This window comes from Mchenga conophoros, linkage group LG9, assembly GCF_057382185.1.
Source record: "Mchenga conophoros isolate Kocher_MC1m ecotype Shallow Benthic linkage group LG9, M_conophoros_male_GT1.1, whole genome shotgun sequence".
NCBI classification, from domain to species: Eukaryota; Metazoa; Chordata; class Actinopteri; order Cichliformes; family Cichlidae; genus Mchenga; species Mchenga conophoros.
In genome coordinates, this window is record NC_140534.1 from 3,583,475 (window position 1) to 3,608,054 (window position 24,580).

Here is a 24,580-nt window from a genome sequence, read left to right on the forward strand (position 1 = left end):
GTGTGATGCCAGGAACTTTGCACATGCAGAATGTGTGCATCTTGATGCTGTCAACCAAACTGATTTTTGATGCCATTGTGGGAGAAAAGCTGCCCTGTTTACTTCTTCTGCATAGCTAGGATACAGAAAAAGGTTCTGACTGTTTCTGAGCTTTTACAGTTCACATCAAGCACTGTGTTGTGTTTTCTGTTTGTTTGTTCCACAGACAAACGTTGTAAAATGTTCTCTGGTGACCTGAGGCTCTTGTTGGTAATTCGGCAAAATGGCAGCAAAAAGGAGACCTTGTCCAATAAAGCAACGGAACAATTCAACAGGCAATGTCATAATTCTGTCTTTGTAACTGACAAAAACCATACCATCAAAACGTCTCGTCAGTGTTGGTTTTTGTTGAGTGCTTTGACTACAACAATACCTGATCCTCAACCTTTATGGCAACTGCCCGATCAGTTCTTATGCTTCCTGTTGTCCCTCCCCCAGAGCCAGTGTCTCTGTCTGTCTATGTCTACCTTTCTGCCAATGAAACCTTTAAAAAACGATGACTTTCATTGACATCTTACATTCCCTCCATTTAAAATCCAGTTTTAAGAAGTAACTCAAGATTAGCAAACGTCTGTGTGACCATTTCAAGGAGAGGAAATCGAGATGAAGTGAAATACTGAAGTATCAAATTAGCATGATGCTTCGTTACAACTTAACAAGTCTTCAACTTAAGCTTGTATCCATTTTCACATTTCTATTTAATGAAGTTTAAACAAAGTTGTATTAAATGATCTGGACTATTTAACCTGTTGCTGGATGAAGATGAAGGACGTGCACAGTGCCACTTCCTCACCCGTCTCAGTGTAAGAGTTATCTTATAAAGGCAGGAGAAGCTACAGGAATGTTGCATCTTTTCAATCAAAGGATCCTGTTTTAATAAGTAGGGTGATCTTGACTGAAGGTTAAAGGTTAGCCTCCAGAACAGCTTCAGTGTTGGTGCTGAATGCTCTTTGCCTGATATCTGACAGGATTTTTAGGGTTCTTTGTACTTGACTTTGCTCCGTCTGTTAGGGACGGCCCGGAGAGAAACATATCCCACCTGGATCAAAAGGGAAACGTGCAGCGGTCCAAGCAGACTGACTGGGCTGTGAAGCAAAGGAGTCCAAACACAAACAGCAGTCTTAGCTATAGTGACAGCACCTGTCAATATAAACGGTTGCTCCTTTTTCCTGCTAACAAGTGTTGGTACCATACATAGCACTGACTGGCTTATTGTTTCTTGTCCTGTCTACTCGCTGGATTCATTGCATGTCAAATATGAAAGCCCTCGTTATTGTGTTTAAAATGTTAGATGAACGGAGAAATCGTTATGGTCACGATTCAGGAAAAGGTCTTTCTATGAAGCATTTTTTCCCAGAAGCGCCGTATGCAGTGGTGCCGCTCCATCCTTACAAATAATGGATTTCTCTGGATCTGAAATATTTGCCTGTCATTTAGACCTTTAAATTTATCCCCACAGTTTCTACTTTTTTTTTAACAAGGTAAGTAGACTTTTTGCTTAAGGAGCCAAAAAAGACAAAACAGATTATTTGCTTATTTGCTACAAATCCGTGGAATTTCATGAAATATGATGTTACACTAGGGTCAGTTTATTGTCTGCCTTTTGCTGGACATGGGTGACACCACACGGGGGCTCAGTCTACATATCTGCCCATTTACCTGTTTATATACATGCTGTTTATTTGCCTTTCTTTCTAGGACATCTCCTTTTCTGCATCCATAAATGTATTCCTGACAAAACCTCGTGTATTTCTTTACCTATTTGCTTCCCTGTCTATCTTTTTCCTTGCCTCTGTCCATGTCCTGTCTTTCTGGACCATGCTCCGTCTTACATCTGTCAGTCTCCTGTCATTTTCTTTTCTCGTAGTCTCTCTGAATTCTGTCTGCCTGCCAGGAGAATCTTAGGCTTTCAGATGCTTTTGTTTAAACATTTATTTTACATTCATCTGCATTCAGCAGCTGTTGAGCACACACAGAACTCTCATGTGGTTCAGTGCGACTTTTAGAAAGAGAGGACCTGAGTTTATAGACACTCATGGACTAACATCCCAACGTTCTACATTAAACTCACTTGTCCTCCCCTGCAAAGCTGAATGAACTGGACACCAACATATAACACACTGTCCTATACAGGCCTGCCTTTTTAAAGAAAACTTTTCTGCCACCTAAGCATGAAGTGGCTCTATTACCCTGGAAATCAGGTCAACTTTTTTAAAGCGGAAAACTTTTGGAAGTGAGCAAAAGACATTAATTATATGTTCTATATAGTTCAAGGTTATTCTGTCAGGCCAAAGCAAAAACTCCAGATTACATTTCACAACCCTCTGAAATAATTACAACTTCTGAAACAAAGGTGCCTCTTATCTGAAGGGATAATTATAACAGTGAGTAATGGAGCATTGACAGGCTGAAGGTAATGGAACACAGGCTTGACAGCTGGCTCCCTCCATGTGGAGGTTCAGCACCATGGACAGAGGCCAAGATCTGCTCAGTAACTTTAAAGAATTTGAACCGATTTAATTTTAGGAAAGTCAGACGTTCCTGTCAACTTTTCTCTCGTGTCTCTTGACAGACGCATACACTCATACATCCAAATTCCAAATCCAATGTCATACTATGGAAGATACCACAGATGAAAACAATAACAATGAAAAAGGATTTGCTAAATTAACAACATTGACCTTCTTAGTAACATGAACAAGAAATATTTTAAAATGTTCAGTGGGCCATGAAATTAAATGACTATACAATCATAAAAGGGAGTTTTTCCTTCCCACTGTTGCCAAAGTGCTGCTCATATGATTGTTGGGTTTTTCTCTGTATGTATTATTGTAGGATCTACCTTACAATATAAAGCACCTTGAGGCGACTGTTGTTGTGATTTGACGCTGTATAAAAAATATGAATTGAATTCTGGGATGGATAAATCTCTGTGCAGCGAAGCAGGTAATCTTGTACCGAATTTTTCAGACCATAAGGTTCATTAAGTGAAACAAAACAGTCAGATAAGTCAAACTTTACTCAACTCATTCTTCTTGCTTCCTCCACTTCCGTACCATTGATTCATTAATGCTGAATTCTCTGCAGCTGCTCTATTCCCATGTTGCTGCAGTATATTAATGACTAACCTCGTATTGTGGATGGATTATCTCAGTTGTTCTCCTGACTGAAGTTTGGTCCGTTTACAGCATCCTGCGATTGCACCATCGGGAATCCTCACATTAGTGAGTGAAAAAAGTTAGCGTTCATCCTCCAGCTTCACTGTTTATGTTATGCTAACATAGCTGTGTTGCTAGCGATCACATAACACATCATTATATAGCAGCTAGCCAAACTTCAGTAACCCTACAAACGTCACTGCTGTTTAGTTTTCTGTCTTCATTTATGCTGGAAGTGATAGCAGAGCTGTACATTTGAATGCTTTAGAAATCTCAGTCAGAACATGCTATATCATGTTTAGGTGGAAACTAGTGAGCTAACCTCCTGCTAACTTCTAACTCTGTTAAATGTCATAAATTCTGTTTTCATGGATGCCTGGATGTTAAACTTAATTGTTACACCTGGTAAAGCAGCAACACTGATCATTTTATTAAAGGTGAAAGAATTTAGACTGTTTTTAACTCTCAGTGATGCTGCAGTGATTGTTTGACTTTGGGACCTGAAGTTTATGGAGTTTAGGACCCAGATTACTCCGTGAGGCTCCTGACTGTGGCAGCCGTAATGCTCCGACCATCCATCAAGCGGTGCGGCTTCATAGCTACCAAAGTCGTACTAAAACATTGTTGACAGATTTTTGATTTTTACACATAAAATCGGTTCGAGGTCAGTAAGCACAACCAGAATTCATACATAAAGCACACTGTTGATTTTTGAGAAAATTAAAGGATTTTAAGTGCGCCTTATAATGCGGAAAATACGGTAATCATTACATATGAAATACAAAAAAGGTTGGATGGACTGTATGGATGCATCTATTATTTGTGACTGAAATGTTAAATGATGCCTATTTTATTGCATTAAAATGTAATCTATTTTTATTCATGGATCAGCATTTGGGTCTCAGACTGAACTCTAACCAAATCAACATTAATCTGGTTTTCTTGCTAAACTGTTTACTTTCACTAAGTGCATCTGCAAGTTCCCTAAAATGTGGCATTACAGTGAGCCCAGGACTTCGTTACCAGCATGTTGTATTTGTTCCCTCACCAGTGTGTTTTTGTACTTAAATTGCAACATGTGCAAAATCCATTGCGTTTACTGCGCAAGTTTACTGCGATATACATCTATAGTTAGTTTGTGTAGGCAAGTTGCAAGTTTAGCATTATTCCTAAAAAGGGCCTTATGTGAAAGCAAATGAATTTTAATTGGAAAGTATCATTCATGTCTGACTTTGTCAAAAAAATAGTAAAAATCTAGTTGAGTCACAGAAACAAGAATAGTAGATGTGCAGTCTTTTTAAAAAGCCAATATCAAATTGTATTAAATCTGAAGCACAGCCCACACTAGTGGCCTGAAGCCATCTCTGCATGGGGTTTAAATCTGTTCTTTGTGACTCTGTTGATGAACCAACCTGGAAGTGACTTGCTTTTTTGTCTTAGTGTTTGCTGTCGACTCCTACAGTGGGGCCAACGAGGCAAATCCTAACACTTCCCCCAAACTGTCAAAAGACATTAGCTCACCCTGGTCCGTAGGGCCATACTCTGCGAATGTCCCTTCTGGGTTACCATCTAACAGCCTGCGCTCTAATGAAACAGAGCTAAACAACAGTGAAAAGCACTATGTGGTAAAAATAGACTGCTGATACAGTACAGTTACGCCTGCCCGTCTGCCTTTTGAGGATTAGTGTTGTCTTTAAATAGCTTGATGAGTCATTTGTGTACTGTACATGTCTATGCTGGGAGACAGAGCCACAGCAGTGGTATGTTTGTGCTCTTTATCCCAGAAGGCACCTGTGTTTTCAGTCTGTCTGAGAGAGTATGGGTGGGAGAGGAGGGAAGGTGTTGTTGTGATGTGGCCTGAATGTCCCTCCCAGTTATTTTGGCCTGCTTCGACTTTTTCTAGGTAAGCTTGGAGGTGGTGGAGAAACAAAATTGAAAAGAGGAATCTGAAACTAGGTCCTGAGCTTTGGCTCCTCTTACATTGCCGAGAAACTGAAGTGACCCCTTTCAGAAGGTTGTACGAGCCCAGAATGTCTTTTTGACTCTTGGAAAGCTGGCTATACTTGGCTAACCGGGTTTTTGTGAGTTAGTGGCACAGCTAGTCAATACATTAAATTCTTAAAAGATATAAAAATAATTTTAACAGAAATACACTGAGGTTACAGTACACCGTACCCCGGCACCTCCTCTTCCTCTGCCTTCTTATTCTTTTCCTGTTTCTGTCCCTGCTCTGCTCTTGATTTCATCCAAAATCAGGTTCTTATCCGACTCCACATGCTCTACTCTGTAATCCTACAACATCTTTCTCCTCGTTCTTTATTGTGCTCCACATGCCTTCGTATCTTTGGTATAAGACTTAAATACCACTCTTGGTGACAAAGATCCACCCCTGGGAACACACAAAGGATCTCATTACAAAAAGAGGGAAGACATAGCCAGCTGCACTCAATCTTTGCCTTTGTGTGCACACTGGAAACAACACATCCATAGCGTTGGTTAGTTAGTTCACTTTGTTAAAGACATACAAGGGTCCATAGCAAGAGAACATTTACACAAAGGCACAGATTTAAAAACAAACTGGTTTTCAGAGGTCAAGACAAAACGTAAAATAGTCCTTTCAAAGGCCTTGAACAACATAATAGATGGGCCGATAGTTATCCCTGCTGCTTATTTGGTCAGCTTTGTCTTTTATGTTGGGTGCTAACATAGCTGATAGAATTGAGCAAATTCCAAATGTTCAGCAGATGTCTGATCCATCCCACGTGGCCTTTTGTCTTTAATGTTCTATTTGCGTCATAAATTTCTTCTGAAGAAACTGTAACATCTTCCTTATTATCAGTTTCACCCTGTCCAAAGCTGGGACGCCGGCACAGTCATACAGATCGCAGAGATGTTTCTGCCACATTCGAGTCATTTCCTCCGAACCACTAACACCATCAATATTAGCTGGTGGATGTTGTAACATCACTCATTCTTTTGATTACTTTCTAGAAATCATTGACAAACTTGTTCACCATTGTTTGCCAGGGATTGAGATCTCACAGTGTCTTCATTCCTTTTAAAACATATACTTAAATTATCATTTGTGCTTTTCTCATATTTAAACAGAGGAACATATTTATGCCTCCCTGACTCCGCCCTAGCTTTAAAGACCTTCTGGCCTCAGCATGAAGCTCTCATTCCAACCTGGTTCAGCACATTTCAGTCTTACACAAGTAAGGACTCCACAATATTTTCATATAAAGAACAAAACTCAGCCCCATGTTGGGGTTTATACAGCTGACATCATTACATGCACCAGGATGTAGCTCAACCTTACCCAGCCAGTCTACTTTTCCATGCAATAAGCTGGAAGGGCAACATTGCCTAAATTTAGAGATGACGGCACATGCTCAGTAAAAACAAGCTCATAACTAACACTCATAGACTCTACAGAGTCATGGCCTCAGCTGTGCAGGTACAGTGATGTTGTGTGCCATGCCTCACTGCTATGGGTGTAGCTATTATCAGGCGAAAGCACTACTAGAGCTACTGTTTGATACATCCACATTCATATCACCCACAGCAAAAACACATATAGAGGCACTGGCCTGAATAAAAGACATGACAACCTGTTACGATAGTCAACCTCATTCTGGGGACACTCGTGAGGAAACTCTCACTGGACTGGGCTGCTGCGTTTAGCGGTTTCTGGGGCTTACTCTTTCCTTTCCTCACAGCCAAGCTCCTCGCAGGGAACAAAGGTTGGGCATGCCAGCCCTGTTCCTCTGGCTGAGGAGGTGGTGCTATAGGCTCCTGTACATCTTCCTCCTCATGAAACTCCTTCAGCTCTCTGGATTTTACCAGGCAATGTGTGAAGCTCCTTGACTGCCGTAATCCGACGAGCCATAGCGACCACTGCCGGCTCCAAGTCTTCGCTAATGCTTCACTATGCTTAAGGCCTCATGCATGCTCCAGACTCAACCACCACTACATACTGCTGAGTAAATCGGAGGCGTCCATGCTGCCAAATCCAGGAGGTAACAACTTGAACAATTTCATCCAAGAAGTGCAACACAAATCGGAATACTTTCTCCACACTCATTAAGCCCTTTAAGGCAGTCCTTAATGTTGTTTGTGTCCTGTTGGGAACCCTGGTGTTTGACAGTGTACTGGAGTTGTGCACACCTCAAACAAACAGCCACACGGACTCTTCAGTCCAATGACATGAAACATTTTTCATGGGTTATAACACGATTTCATCATGTGACTTTGATTACAATAAAGTACAAAAACTCATCACCTGCTCTCACCTTCCCATCAGCTGTTTTTGGAAATAAAAAGCTGACTTTATTCATGTATGTGCAATAACTCGAGCACGCACGCCACACCCGCAGCCGTATCTACCAATGCATGCACAGGGACTCATGCAAGCTTAATCTGATGCTGGACATTTAATGCTGTTACTTGTCTTGCATTTCAGCAGTGCATGCTGGTTACAAGCTTTCAAAACAACAACACAAATATATGGATATCTAGCATCGGGAATACCAAGCAAATATCACACACAGACACAACTAATGAAACGAAACACAAACAGAACGCAATAAGCACTCACAATGTTTCAATGTGTGTGTGTGTGTGTGTGTGTGTGTGTGTGTGTGTGTGTGTGTGTGTGTGTGTGTGTGTGTGTGTGTGTGGTGGGAAGGCATTGATCAAAGCAGCTTAATAGCTAGGTTCAACACTGTACTGTTCCTGTTGCGAGCTGAAGGCTACTTCAGTCCTCATTTCAGCCTCCGACAGGAGGCAGAGACAGGAAAGGAAGGACAAGGAAATGAATCCTCTGCAACTCTGAATCTCCATAAATCACAGCAGCACACAAAGAACACTTTAGCTCGTCTCAGAAAGCAGAAACCTGCACACACAAACACAGAGCCACATGCACGTATGCCTAAATTTAGATATACACTTTAATGGGAGACAAACACATGGAGGCTGCATGCACACACCCACACACAAAAGCAGCAGCGTCAGTGCATTTTATTTCAACTCCTCATCTGGCTGCTGTAAAAACAAGCCTGCCCCAGTGGGCTGGAAACTCTTTCCCTATTAAAGTTACACTTTTTCTAAAATCCAGGTACGTTAAAACAAGTCACTTCCTGGCTGCCACAAGCAGGACTAATCCCCAGGCAACTCAAGTCACATGTTACTGAGTGACACTGCTACAAATACAGTATTTTATTAAAAATGTGAACTTGACAGAAAACTGCCCAAAAGCTTTGATCTGTTGAGTTTCAGAGCTCAAACGAATCTATACCCGGCCTAAAAACATGCAGATCATGCTGCAAGGTAGCAGCAGTCCAGATCTTGAAAGGGGGCAAATTTACACGAACCAAGGGTTTCTATTTTTATGACCTATTCGCAGAACTTTTTGACCATATGCTTGAAGCTCAGTGCCAACTATATCCTAAATATCTGCGGGACACCACAGCTTCTAATGCTGCCCACTAATTATCGCCATATATCTGCACCCTCATCGCATTTTTTCCTGCCCCAAGGCTTTTGACCATAGATAAAGGTTGGCAATAAGAGGATGGAGTAACCCCCCGCTTTTGCACCTTGCACATCCTGACCTAATGATGCCAAGAGGACAGTGCATAAGCTGCCAAAACATTCTCCATTTTAACAGCCTAATTAGCAAACTCCAAGAACAAGCCTGACTTCAAGCTGAGAATGAGAAGGTGGTTTTTATTTAACTGCAGCACACTGGTGACACCTCAATTATGGTTGAAGCAACAGCCGTTAACGAATCTGATGCACCCAAATGTGTGCTTCAACAACACCGCACAAAACAACAACAGAGAGACAAAACCACAGGAGGACTTAGAACAGGACTTACCTATGATGGAGAACCCGCCGAGGCAACAATCATCACAGAACATGGAAAATAAAATCAACAAAATTAACAATTACAGTTTGGCCTTTTGGAACCGTTATACTTCAAGGAGACGGGGTAAGAATTGTTATTGCGTAACACCTTTAGTGAAAAAACAGGACACCTGCTTTTATTTTCCAACAAAGACAGGCAGCTACAGTAGTGAGGAAAACAGAGTTAACTGGATGCAGGGAAAAGAAGACAGCGTGACACCATAACCCCTGGATGCAAAGGAAAGGGATAATGATCACAGGGTTAACAGAGACCTGGACAGAAGAGAAAAGTACAGGTTTCGTTTTGATTTGGTGAAGATACCTACTGGTGCTGCTAGGAAGGAAGACTGTGAATGGTTAGTAGTGTCACACCTGTCAACAGCAACACTGTTAGTCATGAGAACATCTCAGCAGTGCATCATTGGGAACAGGATACTACAGATAAAAGGGATGTTTCAGTTTCTTTTAAGTAGTTCTGTATAAGGTGCTGATTCGTACTCAGTGTATTATATTCAGCTTCTTCCCAGTTAGGAGATGCAAAGCGTATACGTACTGTAGGTGTTTAAAACATCAAAGATGAGGCCCCGCTAAATGAGCAACTCTGTCTTCTGCAAGGTAACAGTGCTGTCTTTGTCAAAGTACTTATTGCTGTTAAGATAGAGAGGTGATGGCTTCAGGAAACTTGTGTCTGGTAGTAGTGTTGAGTCCTGAAAACACTCTAAATATAGCTTACAGTTACACTGACCGTTTGGCTTCGAGTACTGATTAATACCTTATACGATCCCACTGCAATGAAACCCAAACATCCCTTTAGAGTCAAGGCAATCCACAGCCCTGTTGGTCAACACTTCAATCCATGCGTTAGTCACTCAAAAACAGCCAGCAAGCCTCAGCCAAGTCTTTAGACAAATGTATCCATGCAAGAAAACAGAACGAATGGGTGTAATGATTGACATAACCCTTGATGAATATAATACACCCAAGCAATCAGTTCTGCTCAAGATCTATTGGACGTCAGTTTCAAATATGGGAAGTACCCAAGCTGGATTGCAACATGCATGGCAACCATTTGTCTACATGTTTTAGTTACTTTATGTATTTCTACGTTGTCCAGGGGTGACTACAACCAACCTTCAACGAGAGGAACATCTTGATTGGCCACAGCTGGTTCTTCCATGGGATCAGCAAAGCTGGGAAAGAAGGGCTTAGCTGCAGGATTAAGACCAGATCCTGGAACTGCCAGAGGGGGGACCGATGGAGGGGAAGAGGGGCTGGTGACAGGCGATGCCATTGGAGAGAACCTTTTAGCTTCTGGGGAGGTTGGACTCTTAACAGAGGATGAAGAAGATGAAGAGCGTGGTTTCTTGGATTGTTTTGGGGATGATTTGCCTTCTTTGAGCTCTCTGGCTTGGAATTCCTGTGCCGTAGTTTTTGGGGAACGGAGAGGTGCTGGGCTTGGGGTGTCGAAGTTTAGGCCTAAGGGTAAAGGATGACCTAGCGCACCCATGTCAGCAAAATTAAATAAATCGCTGTTGCTGCTCATATTTGAGCTGTTCAGAACCCATGAAGCATCAGACGGCGAGAGAGGTGGTGCTGAGGCTAACACCTCACCTTCAGGGGAACAATTTGGGCTTGGCTGGGTGGCAGGGCTGAAGGCTGAGGTGTCTGCCTCAGGCGTGGCTTGCTCACAACATTCCTGGAGAGAACTGCTGTTGTCAAACATGCCGCTGTCTACCAGATTACCAACTGCTGCTTCATTCTCTGGAGAAAAGGGTGGTGAAATAGCCTCTTTGCTGTTGCCCAGACTTGCATTTTCGGTTTCCATCAAGAGATCAAATGGGTCACAACATGGAGGGGCCACAGGGAAGGAACCGAGTGATTTGCCGTTGGTGGTAGAGGGCATAGTAAACGGAGCTGCTGTGGCTTTCAGCTCACTGTTCAGCACCAGTGGGCTAATGGGACCAGCTCCTGGGGAGAAAAGATCCTGAGACAGAGGGGAAGATACCAAGCCTTCATCTGGGTAGACCTCCTTTTTCCAGGGGCTCTGGCTTGAATCTTCATCTGCCAAGTAGGCCTCAAGGTTGTCCAGAGTTGAACTCCCAAGATCCATCATGTCCTCCTCTGTAATGTTAGAGGTCACAGCAGATGAAGGAACAAATGGTTCTGCCACTCCCCACTCCTCTGGAAGCTTCTTCCTGCTCTTCCCCTTCTTCCCTGGGCCTCCACTCTTCCCAAGTTGCTCCTCCCAACCACCCTCTGCTTTATCCCTCCTTGGGCCAATCCTATGATAGAACTCCTCTGTTGGTCGGGTGCTTTCTCCCAGTGCTTGCATCTCAGGGTGGCCCTTGCTCTCCAGTTGTTCGTAGGATCCCTCATCTTTCTGTCGTCTTTTCTTCTTCTTCTTTTGTTTTCGGTCTGATCCATCCCTGTCCCTTTCGTCGCCTCCAGCATAGGCAGCGCTCTCACGGCTAGGCCAACTGTCAGGTGGGTCCTCAGGGCTGGCTGCAAGATGGCTGGTATGTCGAGCAATCACTGTGGTGACACTTGGAGTAAAAGGGAGGTCTGTCGACAGGCAGCCAGCCTGGTCTGGCCAGCCTAAGGCACCTTGTTGTGGGTGAAGAGGGCATAGTTTAAGGTAGGTAAAGATAGATATGTGCATATTAACTTTTTTCCCTTAGTCTAAAACAAACAATACAGAGAAAGCCCAAAAAGTTGATTCAGGGTTGGTTTGAATCGGGGGTCAAGGAGGCCATTTACGTGAAAAAGCAAAGACCATCTCTGAATCGAGGAGTATGAGGTACTCATGGCCATTGATCAGTGGTCTTTGATCAATGGTTGTTGATCAATGGTCATGACAATTTTCATACTAATGATCACGAAGCTGACCTCACAGCCCATTGTTCATTCAGTGGTGCTAGTTTGTACTGTTCATAAATGTAGTGGAAATCTGGATTCAGCTGAAGAAGAAGTGAACTGGATGAAACGTTTCTCCCACGGAAAACGTCCAGATGAACAGAATCAACTTTTTGGGATTTCCTTACCTGGATGATTGAGCATGCACCAAAACGGACAGATAAATATCACACAGAGGCAAATAAATCACAAGATAACTGGGATACTGATTACACAAACAGCGTAACATTTAGAGCCTCATTTCTGTTGCCCTTTAGTGAAGAAAGTGTGCATGTTCTCATATTCTTTAAGAGGATCTACTTACTTACAGTGGTCATATTGGCAATATTATGTTTCAAATAATAAGCTCAGCTTATTTGGAAGTAATCAAAAAATAAAAAGGTTTCAGACTAGTCCAAATTTCTTTATAATGTCAGTGATTGGAAATAGTCTTTATACGGTCATGGCAGACACACATATCAGCACACAGGCTCCGCCCAGCAGCTGGTTAAAGTTTGTGCTTGTGAGGGGCAGCCAACCAGAATAAAGTTGGATTTAAAGGAGAGGAGGGGAATTAAACAGTCAAACTTGTTTCAGACAATGGTTGAAATGTGGAGCTGCACAGAGGCCCAGTGAAGGATTAATGAAGAGTCTAAGAATCAGCTACAAATGGAAATAATACAACTTTAACACAGAGCGGATAAAGTAATCCAAACCAAGCCGTGATAGTCTGAAGATTTCTTCTAATGTAATACTGACTGAGCAAATGGATAGTGACAATTAAACACACACACACACACACACACACACACACACACACACACACACACACACACACACACACACACACACACACACACACACACACACACACACACACGCAGTATGTGCAGGCACATGAGAATGTGTGCATGTAAGTATGTAGTACCTAGAGTGAAGTGCCCAACATGCACACAATGATAGACACAGAAAGACGTGGAAAAAATATCAAGAAGAATGCTTAATGGTCCCACAGAAAGGAGGTCAAACACAGGTCACTTTACTGTAACTAAAGCAGACTCCATTAGTTTTGTGCCACAGTTTAACATTGCTTCAGTAATAGAGGGCATTTATAATGGATGGCAGTAGTCAACCTGATTTCAGTCTAGAAGGGAGACGGTAAAGATAGGATGGCGAATGCAAGATACAGGAGTGCTAACAAGAGCAGCGGGGACATCGTCCGCTGAGAGGAGGGGTGGCCCAGTTTGTTCCTAGATCTCAGGTATATACATAAAGGTACACAGCTGAAGAAGAACAGCTAAAGTGGAGCAGCTGTCAGGACCCACACAGTACAGTACAGCAGCTCTCTGGAGGACCATTTTTCATATTAACAAACACATGACACAACTGTGCTCTGTATGTATCAGGGGAAGCAGAAACACATCAAATGAAAGTACTGCAGTGTTTGTGGTGCAAAGGCTCGTTATTCTGGATGTTTTCTAAAGGACTACAGATGGAGTTTGTTACCGTGATTGTCACAGTGGGATAACGTTACAAAAACTGTAAATGTTCCTGACCTGCAGTACCAACATGCACATATCAGCCACAACATTTAAAACACTTATATGTGAAGCGAACAACATTGCTTATCTCAGTGTAAACTTCCAGGGCTGAAACGCCAACGCGGAACTGCCAGAAACTACAATTTGTCCAACGGCCAGTTTAGGCTGGCTCCAAAATGCTCATGATGTCAGACTTCAGATATGAAATGAGCATGATTGGTACAAAAGTGGCAGCCGTGACTCAAACAGCTCATCGAGTAATTAAAAGGTCAGTGGTTTGATCCCCACCTCCTCCAGGACGCATGTCCACATGTCTTTTGACAAGATGCTGAACTAAACGACCCTGATGCATCCTTCAGGGTCGTGTGTGTGTGTGCAATAGTTTGCAAGAACTTCAAGTCAAAGAGTTAAAATGACTGTGTGTGAATATGGCCTGTATTAAAAAGTGAAATGAAATCTCAGAGTATAAAATATGAAGTGAAACTGGGGTTACGAATCAACAAGCATACAGTAAGATTTACAAATATAATGTGACTGCGATCCTCACCCAAGATTTTACAAATGTGTACCTCCAAACCCGAATAAATAGCACGCACCACTTCTTAAGTTTGGCTTCACACATTGGAAAACGTTCTTGTTCAAAACAAACCTACCACTTACAAAAGAAATACAGTGAATGCAAAAGTATTCGGCCCCCTTGAACTTTCCCACATTTTGTCACAGTACAGCCACAAACATGAATCAGTTTTATTGGAATTCCAATTCCAATGGAATTATTGGAAGTGGAGCGAAAATCCAGTCAAAGTCCAGGTCTAAATCCAATCCAGAATCTGTGGCAAGATCTGAAAACTGCTGTTCACAAACGCTGTGCATCTAGTCTGACTGAGCTGGAGCTGTTTCAAAGAAGAATGTAGATGTGCAAAGCTGATAGAGACAGACCCTAAAAGACTGGCAGCTGGAACTGCAGCAAAAGCTGGTTCTACAAAGTGTTGACTCAGGGGCTGAATAATTACGCACACCCCACTTTGCAGTTATTTATTTGTAAAACATGCTTGGAATCGTATGGTTTTCGTTCCACTTCTCACGTGTGCACCACTTTGTGTTGGTCTTTCACCTGGAATTCCAATAAAACTGATTCATGTTTGTGGCTGTAATGTGACAAAATGTGGGAAAGTTCAAGGGGGCTGAATACTTTTGCGAGCCACTGTAGACTAGAGATGGCACGATACCACTTTTTTATGTCCGATACCGATACCGATATCATAAATTTGGATATCTGCCGATACCGATATGAATCCGATATAGTGTTTTTTAATCAACAAAACTGTTTTTTAAATATCTTGCTGCATTTTGTATAAGTTCATACTCAAGTTTAAAACAACAACTACACTAAAGCTATTCTGTTATACCTGTATACAAAAAAAATATTTCATAGTTCAGCAATACTGATCAATCTAATAAACTTAGACCTACACCATCCTCCCTATTCTGGTATTTTAAAGAGTACTTAGCGTAAATATTAAGCAACCTAACTAATAGGGTTCCAACTCCCAGCAACAACAAAAATAAATAAATAAAAAATAGGGAACCACCCCTCACGCGCCACCTCATGATGCTTAATCGACGTAATCAACCTTAATTTGATGCAGTGTGGAAAAAAAAATGCACAGAAATCAATTATTTTTCAAGAAATATTAAATAGATTCAACATCTTTCTTCAACAAAATTGCAGACTGCACAGATGGTACCTTCCCAAAGGAAAAAGTACTATAGCTTACTAGGGTATATATATATATATATATATATATATATATATATATATATATATATATATATATATATATATATATATATATATATATATATTAGACTTAATAGTTACTATATACAGTAATGGACTTCTATTCATTTTGCATCAAATTAAAACTTTGGCTGTCAGATAATTATTTATTAAAAGCTCGACATTTTAAATGAGAATAAGAAAGAAAAGTATGTCTTTGTGCCCCCTTTTCCCTGTTAATGCCCTATCGGCCCCCCTGGCTAAACTTTGCTAGATCCGCCCCTGCACAGTTAGAAAAAGATCCTCGAGTAGAAAGTAATATTAAATAAATTCTAACAACAGCTTATAGAGCTTAAACGTGCTGCTGTTGTTCAGCCGCTGGTTTCCTCTTTCTGGTGCAAAGTGAGCCAAAAGCAAACTAGAGAGACGTACTCCCGACAGAAAAGCCGATCAGCTGATCGTTAAGCAGTTTCATGATTGAAGTAGCAGCAAGAAGAGGCAGTCGCTTGTTAAGCTTAACGCAGGAATGCTTTACAAACATTCAGAGATGGACTTACACACTTGCTGTACTTCTCTCGGGGATAACTTTGTCGGAGATGAAATGCCGGGTTGCTAGCGAAGCTCCAAATGCTATCCAGACCATCGACAGGTCCCGCATGCCACAGCCGCTCTATCACGTGATGCATACTGCTCCGACGTGCTAACGTTCTGAGGTGAGTTACGGCGTGTTGCAAGTTTTGTGAGGTGCTTTCGTGATATTTAATGGATCGGATTACATTTTTTATTTTTCTCCGATATCCGATCCAGTAATTTAGGTCAGTATCGGACCGATACGTAATATCGGATCGGTCCATCTCTACTGTAGACACAGATCACGTGGCATGCCCACATGGAGCTTTAAGACAAATTTCATGCTGCCAGATTCAAATCCCAGCGGGAAACTGGGACATCTGGGCTTCCACTGTATTCGTGTATGTTTTTTTTATTCTATCGTTTGTTTGTTTTGTTTTCAAAGTGGTCATCATACAGTTTATGGATGCAGATCAACAGAAAGGTTTGCTAATTTTAGCTGACACCCTACCGCTCCATCCAAATAAGGGACTCTAAAAAACTTTCAAATGGACTGATGTGTCATTATCTCACAGCAGTTTCATGTTGCAGATCCTGGCTTTCATTTACTCTGAGGATTTCTAGAACTCTCTAAGATGTCATACCCAGTTTCTTCTGTACTTTCTAATATATCTTCATTTTGTCAATAATGGCAGCTGCAAAGTCAGAAGTATTATCTTACAAAAGTATTTAACATACAGTTTCTTAGCCTTTTTGGATATTTTGTATTTTAATGATGACTCAGGATATCTCTGGAGTACAAATGTCTACTGGGCCAGAATGATTATTATTATTAGATTATTATTTGTACATGGTTACATCTGCTCAGTGCAGTTTGTTGTTGCACTGTGGGCTGTCAGTTGGTGTCATGGCAGTCAGACGAAGGTTCAAGCATGTGCAGTCTGGATCTTGAAGAGGGAGGGGGCTAGGGTTTGCTGCAAAGTTGAGTCACTCTGTGTTCCCGAGTGCTTCACAGGCAGACATAAAACACACACTTCAATGGGCAGCTGTAGAAAAGCGGCTGGACTTTATCTTGAAGACTTTTCACCTCCAATAAGAGAAGCTTCTTCGGTTCTAAGACCAAAGTGGAGGAAGATGGATGGACACTGAGGTGAATAGAAACCTCAGCACTGAAGTTTACCTGAAGCCCCCACACACACGGACCAGTACCTCCTCTTTGACTCCCACCACCCTCTGAAACACAAACCTGGAGTAATCAGGACCCCACAACATCGATGATCTTGTCCCAGATGCCTTAACGCCCACTCACATCTTGTGCCAGGTGATCTGAGTAGGTCACATGATAGGGTGAGGCAAGTTCTTACAATGTTTTCACTGGAACCTCTGCTGATAATGACCACGCCCCTTTTTCCACACCTCATGTGATGAGGCACGTGATCAATAGGCTCCTCCTTCCTCTTTAGGAGCCTGTTTGTTGGTTTTGTTTCTGACTCGAATTTATTTTTTACAATTATCCAAAAACATTTGTCAATAATGACAATTAAGAAAACAATACTGATGTTATTCAGGAATATTTTATTATTATTAATATTATTATTATGTGACTCGTCTGCATTAACTACACTGTGACTGACACAATCTGAGTGAGTGTTTGGAGGAAGAACCTGTAGTTTGAAGACAGTATGTGTGTGGCTGGATACTCTGAGATCAAGCCTCAGTATCAGAAGACTGCAGACACACATCGTTGGGGTTCTACTAGATTTAAAGGTTCAGCCTATAAATCTACATGGAGCTGAGGCAGCAAAGAAACGACACTGCATTATGCTTCTCCTGCCCAATGTAAGACTTTTCCTTACTAGGAATTTTGCTGATCCTTCAGGATTTTTACCCACGCTTAGTGTTTGTTTCCTGCTCCTGCTATTTGAGACTGTTTGGGAATTTACAGTTAGATCCATAAAGTTTTGGACAATGACCTTTTTTGTAGCTTTGTGTCTGGATTCACCACAGTGAACTTTAAAACAATCTGACTGCAGACGTCTAGCTTTAATTCAAGGGGCTGAACACAAACGTTTCAGGAATGACAGACATTCTTAAACATAGCCTCTGTGTGTACAGTACATCACATTTGTTTTCACTCCTGTAGCTTTTCCTGGCATACACAAACCTTCAATTTTTGGGTCTGAGAAGAACAAGCCCTGTTAGCTGATCTAAAAGGGCGTCTAATGGGTGCATGACTCTGCAGACTGATTAACAGCCGACCACCTGCAGTTACAGGTGCCTCGGCTGCTGTGACGCTTTTGTGCATTTTAGCACAGCTCTGTCAAGCGACACAAGCCACAGCAAGACAACAAGTAAGACTCTGCTTCTCTAGGATGCACGCACACTGAACTGGAGAGCAGCAGAGTCTGCGATCGGCCGGTCCAAAGTCGTAAAGTGTGGACAGTGAAGGACACAGACAGCTGAGCGTGTCTTTGTGCAACACAGAGATCGCTGACCTGCACACTGACCTCCTTTCTGCAGCTACACCAACATGTACAGCACGAGTGACGAGCAAGCATAACAGGAAACACTGCTTCCAAACTGAGCAGTTATTGTGGTGCAGGGATTGGAAGAAGATACACACACACCTACATTATGAGGACATGCTCTTAGACACTAAAGGTTCAATAGTTCACTGATTTGGTCAGTTCATTTCCAATTGTGTTTTTGTCCACATCATTCAAGTATGTGTGTTTCAAAAATTATTTCAGGTGAGAGTGCCAAGGTTCCCTTTGCTACAAGCCATTTATGAGTATTCAAACCAAACCACGTGATCCTTAAAACATTTTCCATCTTCAAAATTAAAACTCAAAGTCAATCAAATACACGGTTTCAGCCGCAACACACATGCAACAATACTCTTAATCTGTTCTCACTTCAAGTTTTGACTTAATTTAAGGGAAAACAAGAAAAATCGACACAGTTTGAGCGAATTTTAAATGCACAGGAAATGCAAAGGTGCTGATCCGTAGACAAGCTATTTGGAGAAGCTGAAACTAAAGTTACCTTGTGCTTTAGTTTAGATTAAAAAACCAAAACTGGCGTTGAAGAAAAACACTGTGGCGTGTGAGTTCAATGCATGAGTCTTACCTGCTGATACATCCAAAGGGCTGCGAGGAGCTTGTGGTTCGGGCAGCATGGGGCTGTGCTCCTTAGGGGCGACTGATCCTGCTGGAGGTGTGAGAATCTGAGGATCTGCAATACTTGGAGGCTTTTCTGCTTGAAGGGGTGCAGCTCCCACCTCCACGTTCATCCCAATCCCTCCAGGCTGGGAGAAACCTGAGGAACAAGAAAGCAGACAAACAGGTAAACCTTCTCTTTGCACCGACAGCATTACTCACTGTGACATGAAGAGAAGAGGAAGAAACAGTAAGAAGGTCAAAGAAAACACCACATACAACCTGAATGCAGTCAACATTACAGCTCTGAATACGCTCGTAGAGGGGAGGGGCCTGAACATACACAGCATGTGTGAGAGATGAGGTCATGAACGTGGTCGCAACAATGAACGAGACTCTTCACCTGCATGAGTCCCAAACTGATGCACGTGTCAGCTGTACTTGTATAGGTCAGAGTGTGTGTGTGTGTGTGTGTGTGTGTGTGTGTGTGTGTGTGTGTGTGTGTGTGTGTGTCCAAGCCTGCAGGGTGTTTTGGTGGCCCAGAGACGACAGGTCTCATTAAGACAACAATGAGAGCTGGCTCTGCAGAGGCTGGCATGGTGAAAGGCATAACTCAGCCTTATAGCTCACACTGTGAGTGTGTGTCACTCTGCAAACTACCAGCAGATACCAAGCCAGTGACGGCTAAAGCTCTGCATGCAACCAACAAGGGTCACGTCCACAAATGCAATTCGTCAGCGTGGACAACTATTGGCTATTCTGGGGCAAAGTTCCTGGTTGGAAGTCGCATTTTTAATGAGGAAGGAAATAATGAGCTGTAATCATCCACAGTGATGAAGGCTAAGGTATGTTTGCAGAGACAGAGCACAGCGATTGTTCTGGCAGGCAGAGCTTCAGCACTGACATTATAATAATGGAAATATATATATAAATGAAAGTCACGTGCTTGAGTCCGCTCCCTCAAAATGTTTTTGTTTTTCTTTCAGCATACAATGCCGAAATCAAATACACCAACAAAACAGGTACAAATACAAGTCAGTTCACCAGTGGTGTCCAACACTGACCAACAAAGACTCCAAACGTTGGACTTGTTAACTGTAAGTTTTACAACTTCTTCCACTGAGAAACAGCAAAAGACCAAATGCAGCTATTCAAACGTCTCTTACTGACTGCAGCAGGGTGCTGGAAATGTCAGCGCTCAGGCTGGTTGCTGCCTCAGGGACTTTGCTTTGGTAGTAATCGATTCAACTATGAAATCCAAATCATATGAAAGAGTGTTTGAGTTTAATGTGAAGCTAAACAGAGCGCTCACTGTGAGAACGTGTTAGCAAAGCCAAAGAAGGAAAGGCTCAAACACAAGGAAAATCACTGTGATCCCAACGCATCCATTTTAATATGGGATCAATTTGAGACTTCCTGCTTGAGTTATCGTGTCGCCCGCTCAGCCGTCAGCTGTGAAAGGCTAGAAATACAGATACTTACGATATGATGCTGCAGCTACTGTACCGCCAAAATTTTAAGAAGCCATCAACAGCATGTGAAGACAGTGACTTTAGCCCAGAACACATATTTAATAATAGCACTGTCATACATGATAATTAGTCACACAGAGTAGTGCAAAATGCAGATGAAGCCTGGAAAGCAAAAGGAGGAACGACTTAAACTGGAGCAACACCAGAGTAAACACTGGAGTAGCCGCCCATGACCGGAGAAAGCTCCGCACAATGAATGGTCATGAGAATGAAAATGTTGATCTCAAATGTGTCTTCTGTGACGGAAAGATAAAAATGGACCTGGCTCTGAAGAAAGGAGCTAACTGACAGTCTCTGCACAAGCCCCGTGTCTGCACAGAGAGGTCAGGAGTGCATGATGCTCAACTTCATGACTTCAGTGCTACTCGGCTGCTCTGAGGTTAACACAATAACCCACATATGCACACAGGATACAAAGCCCTTACTTCAAATATACACAATAGATAATTACAGTGTTCATATTCTGAAATATGACAATATCAAAGCTGCAGACACAACGCAGCACTTCATCATGTGTAGCAGGCTCTCCATGCATGAGCGAGCCCTGTGTTTGTAAGTAGGAGACTCTGTAGTGACACAGACCCCATCAGACAGTGTTGCTGAGTAATGATAAGCATCATTCAATTACATATCACACACACACACACACACACACACACACACACACACACACACACACACACACACACACACAGTTAATATCTCAGCACTGCTGTTACAGCAGCACTCACATCTGTGATTCTGTTAGAAGGAAATATTGGGAGGATACCTGAAAACGCTCCCATCAGGTTAGCATCCATCTTTTGTGCGGGGCTGGTCTGAAAGCCCAGAGGATTAGAATAAGTTGCCACGGAGACTGGCAGCAGGGAAGGAGGGAGCAATGGAAAAGGTGAAGACAAGAGAAGAGAGAGAGCAATGAGACGCAGGCAAATATATAGAAGAGAAGTCGACTGAGTGGAGGTGTGACGTGAGGGCAGACAGCAAAGAGGAGAGCAGACACAAATCATTATTTATACTCGATATACAGTCTATGTTGCTCTGTGTTGGAATGATGCTAGAAATACTTTCCACAGAAACACGAGTGGGAGTCAGAGGAGTGGCCCAAAGAGGCTGAGTCGCTCAATCTTTACTTTAAAACGATACATTTAAACTACATTTAGACAATCATTTGGGTTTTTACCATGTAATGCACATAATTTGTATCTACACTGGACAAAGACAAAAACCATTAGTGAATAAGCTGCATGGGTTTGGAAACGTGGTGGCTACACTCTGAGGCTGCTCCACCATGCAAAGCAAAGTAACGTGAAGCTCCAACTGCGCTGCTTCTCTGGGCCCGAGCGCCTTTAAGACGCGCCCAGGCGAGGAGCAGCCAGCGTGAGAAGCTTTTTGGAAATCACAGAGAACGACTGATGCAAACATTTTAATCAACAATTCATATATAAATATTTAGACAGATATTCAATGTCAGTTTTCTTAAATCCTCCCTGGACATCATGCTTCCGGTTAGTGATACACTTGCTTTGTGTGTATATGTGATGCCCAAAGTCTATCTAGAGCTAATTCTGAGACAGAAAACCTTGAGATGGTTTGGATATGGGGCAGTCACTGGTTTGGAAGCTACAAAGTCAGACTCGAGCACTGGTCCAGTCCAGTTTTTCTGGTCAAAAACGACATCATTTCCTGAAAATGTCCCACTGTGACCACAGAAGGTCCAAACGATGTCGTGAATCAGTGTTAACAAGTTAAGATGAAAGGACGATACTGTGGAGCCACTAAACTCTGTACCTGATAAGAAGTCTGAAGCCAAGGCCTGCTGCTGGTCAAGCGAGTGTGGCCACACCTCCCCCTGCGGCTCCGGGTGCGACGCTGCCGTCTGTTTCCCCGAGGTCAGTTTACTACCTGCAGCCGCAACACAGATGACTGGATGTTAGTTCACTCGCCTCGGTGATCATGCTGATGTCTTCATTTTAATGACACAAGGCTACCAAAATCACACAAACATGCTGGCATACACATTACACAAATACAACAGGCATTGCCAAAATATACACAGTTGCACGGAGGGTTCTGTTGCACGAAAGAAAGACGCACACAGACACACAACTGTACTCTCACCTGCTAAATTTCCTCCAAAAGCAGATATCCCAGTGCTACACAACCAACAATCAGCGGTGTTTGCTATGTGCTGCTCAGTGCCTCTGTCTGTCTCCACTGCAGCCTCAGCTGGCTGTGAACCCCCAGTCACACATACACACATGCACACGCAAAATCACCACACACAGGGACACAAACACACAGACACACACACGCGATCACAGTCGGGGAGTCTGGCTTTGGCGTGGTGACGTTTTACTGTCTGTCTAGTTCAGGTCCCAGGCCCCGCCAGCTAGCGCCTCCCCTCACACTGCCTGACTTCGCACAGCCCTCTCCTTTCCTCTCTAACCCTGTAATCATGCTTCAGCTCTTGTCCAACAAGTCCCAGACCTCCAACTGACTGTTAGGGTGCAAGAGGTTAAAACGGAAAGAGTCTGCAGAATGAGGACGAGGAGGGAAAGGCAGGCTGGTGTCAGCGAGGACGCAGAGAGGAATTGATCAGACGTTTCAGTGAGAAGAGATAAGAAAAGCAGAAAAGAGGATTTCTAGGATGAGCGAGCGTAAAAGAGCAGACAAACAGAGCAAGGAATAGAAGAAACGGGAAGGGACTGAGGAAGGGGAGTAATGGAGGGAGGGGAGTAGCTGCGGAGAGAAGGAGGGATACACCGTTGGCAACCCTCTCCTAGCTGTGTCCACAGAGGGTGACAGTGAGGCGAACAGACAGGACGCCACCCAAAGTCAAAAAAGCTTTCATATATCAGACGTGCACGGGGCCGTGGTGGGGTGCGCATCGTCTGTCTCGACAGGAGGCAGAAAACACTCCGTCGGCAGGGTCACCACTCGCTCAAAAACACTGGTGCTCGAGCTCAGGCTGGATTCTCTGTCTCCCCAATGAGATCACAGGCTACATACAATCAAGCACATATTTCTACTGCTATGGTTCTGTCCAAGGTGCTGAAACCAGCAGGAGCGGAGCCTGAAGTGCACAGTATGGAACCTTGCTCCCTAATCTGTACACGAACCACCACTCGATAAAGAAGATTAGGAAGATATTTCAAATATTTTCAATTCGCTCTGCTTCTGTGCTATTATTAGAAACACCATACTGGGCACCCATCACTCAAAGAAAACATCTGTAAGGCAACAGTAGAAGTTGTACTAGCAGCCAGAACCAATCAGTCAGAAGCCTTTGTAACCGTGGTCGCTGCACGCTTCGTATGACCTTGCTTCACTTCCAGTCAGAGCTGTTACTACATGTGGGGTTACAGCGCTCCACAATCCAGCATCGACCTTACACCCACCCATATAATAACTGTAAAAAAGAAAAGAATGAAACAAATTACTTCTACATAAATTGCACAGGTACATTGGGAACAGTTCATAATACCGCCCACTAGTCCAATCACACCACGGAACATTTATTTTTCTATGTTCATGCAGCACTGGCGGCTCGTGGAGTTAGCGACATATGCTAGCTGTGGCAGCACAGTCAGAGATGCATTTTTAAAAGTCTGCACGTCATCAGCAGACACTAACTGCCTGCTAAAGACTTGCTGGGACTATCTGAAGGCTAAGTGACCCACGAGACCATTGCCGACCTTCACCACACTCTTAATGGTGTTAGAGTTTTCCAGAGTGATTCATGATGAGAGGAAAATAAATGTGCATGTGTAGATTTAGTCCAAACGGTTCTCATGTTTCCTCCTGTTTCCGAATGTGTTGGTGGGTGACCGGAAAGCGTAACATACCAGCGATTTGTCACATGGCGTAGCGTGTTACGCTTCAGGAGTACGAATGTGTTGTAAAGACGCTGAATCCTGAAGCCTAACAGGACTCTCATGTTCCCAAAGCCTCTGGGTTAAACTTGCCTTTTTGGATCTTTGTTTTATTTAACATCAATTATGCT

At 42.9% G+C, this 24,580-nt stretch overlaps 1 protein-coding gene across 11 annotated transcripts in view; it reads right to left on the minus strand.

The window, feature by feature from the left end:
* LOC146566625 (uncharacterized) overlaps positions 1–24,580 on the minus strand; it is a 120,184-nt gene that overhangs the window by 39,859 nt on the left and 55,745 nt on the right. For 7 of the 11 annotated variants that reach the window (XM_085286163.1, XM_085286164.1, XM_085286172.1 and 4 more), the window contains 4 exons: positions 22,366–22,479; positions 21,347–21,433; positions 19,017–19,205; positions 10,236–11,708 (listed from right to left, as the gene is read on the minus strand). In XM_085286163.1, coding sequence (XP_085142289.1) covers positions 10,236–11,708; positions 19,017–19,205; positions 21,347–21,433; positions 22,366–22,479 — 1,863 coding nt within the window. Of the gene's footprint in view, positions 1–10,235; positions 11,709–19,016; positions 19,206–21,346; positions 21,434–22,365; positions 22,480–22,695; positions 23,187–24,580 lie in introns of those variants that run through there. The other 4 variants (XM_085286167.1, XM_085286169.1, XM_085286171.1 and 1 more) reach the window with 3 other exon arrangements.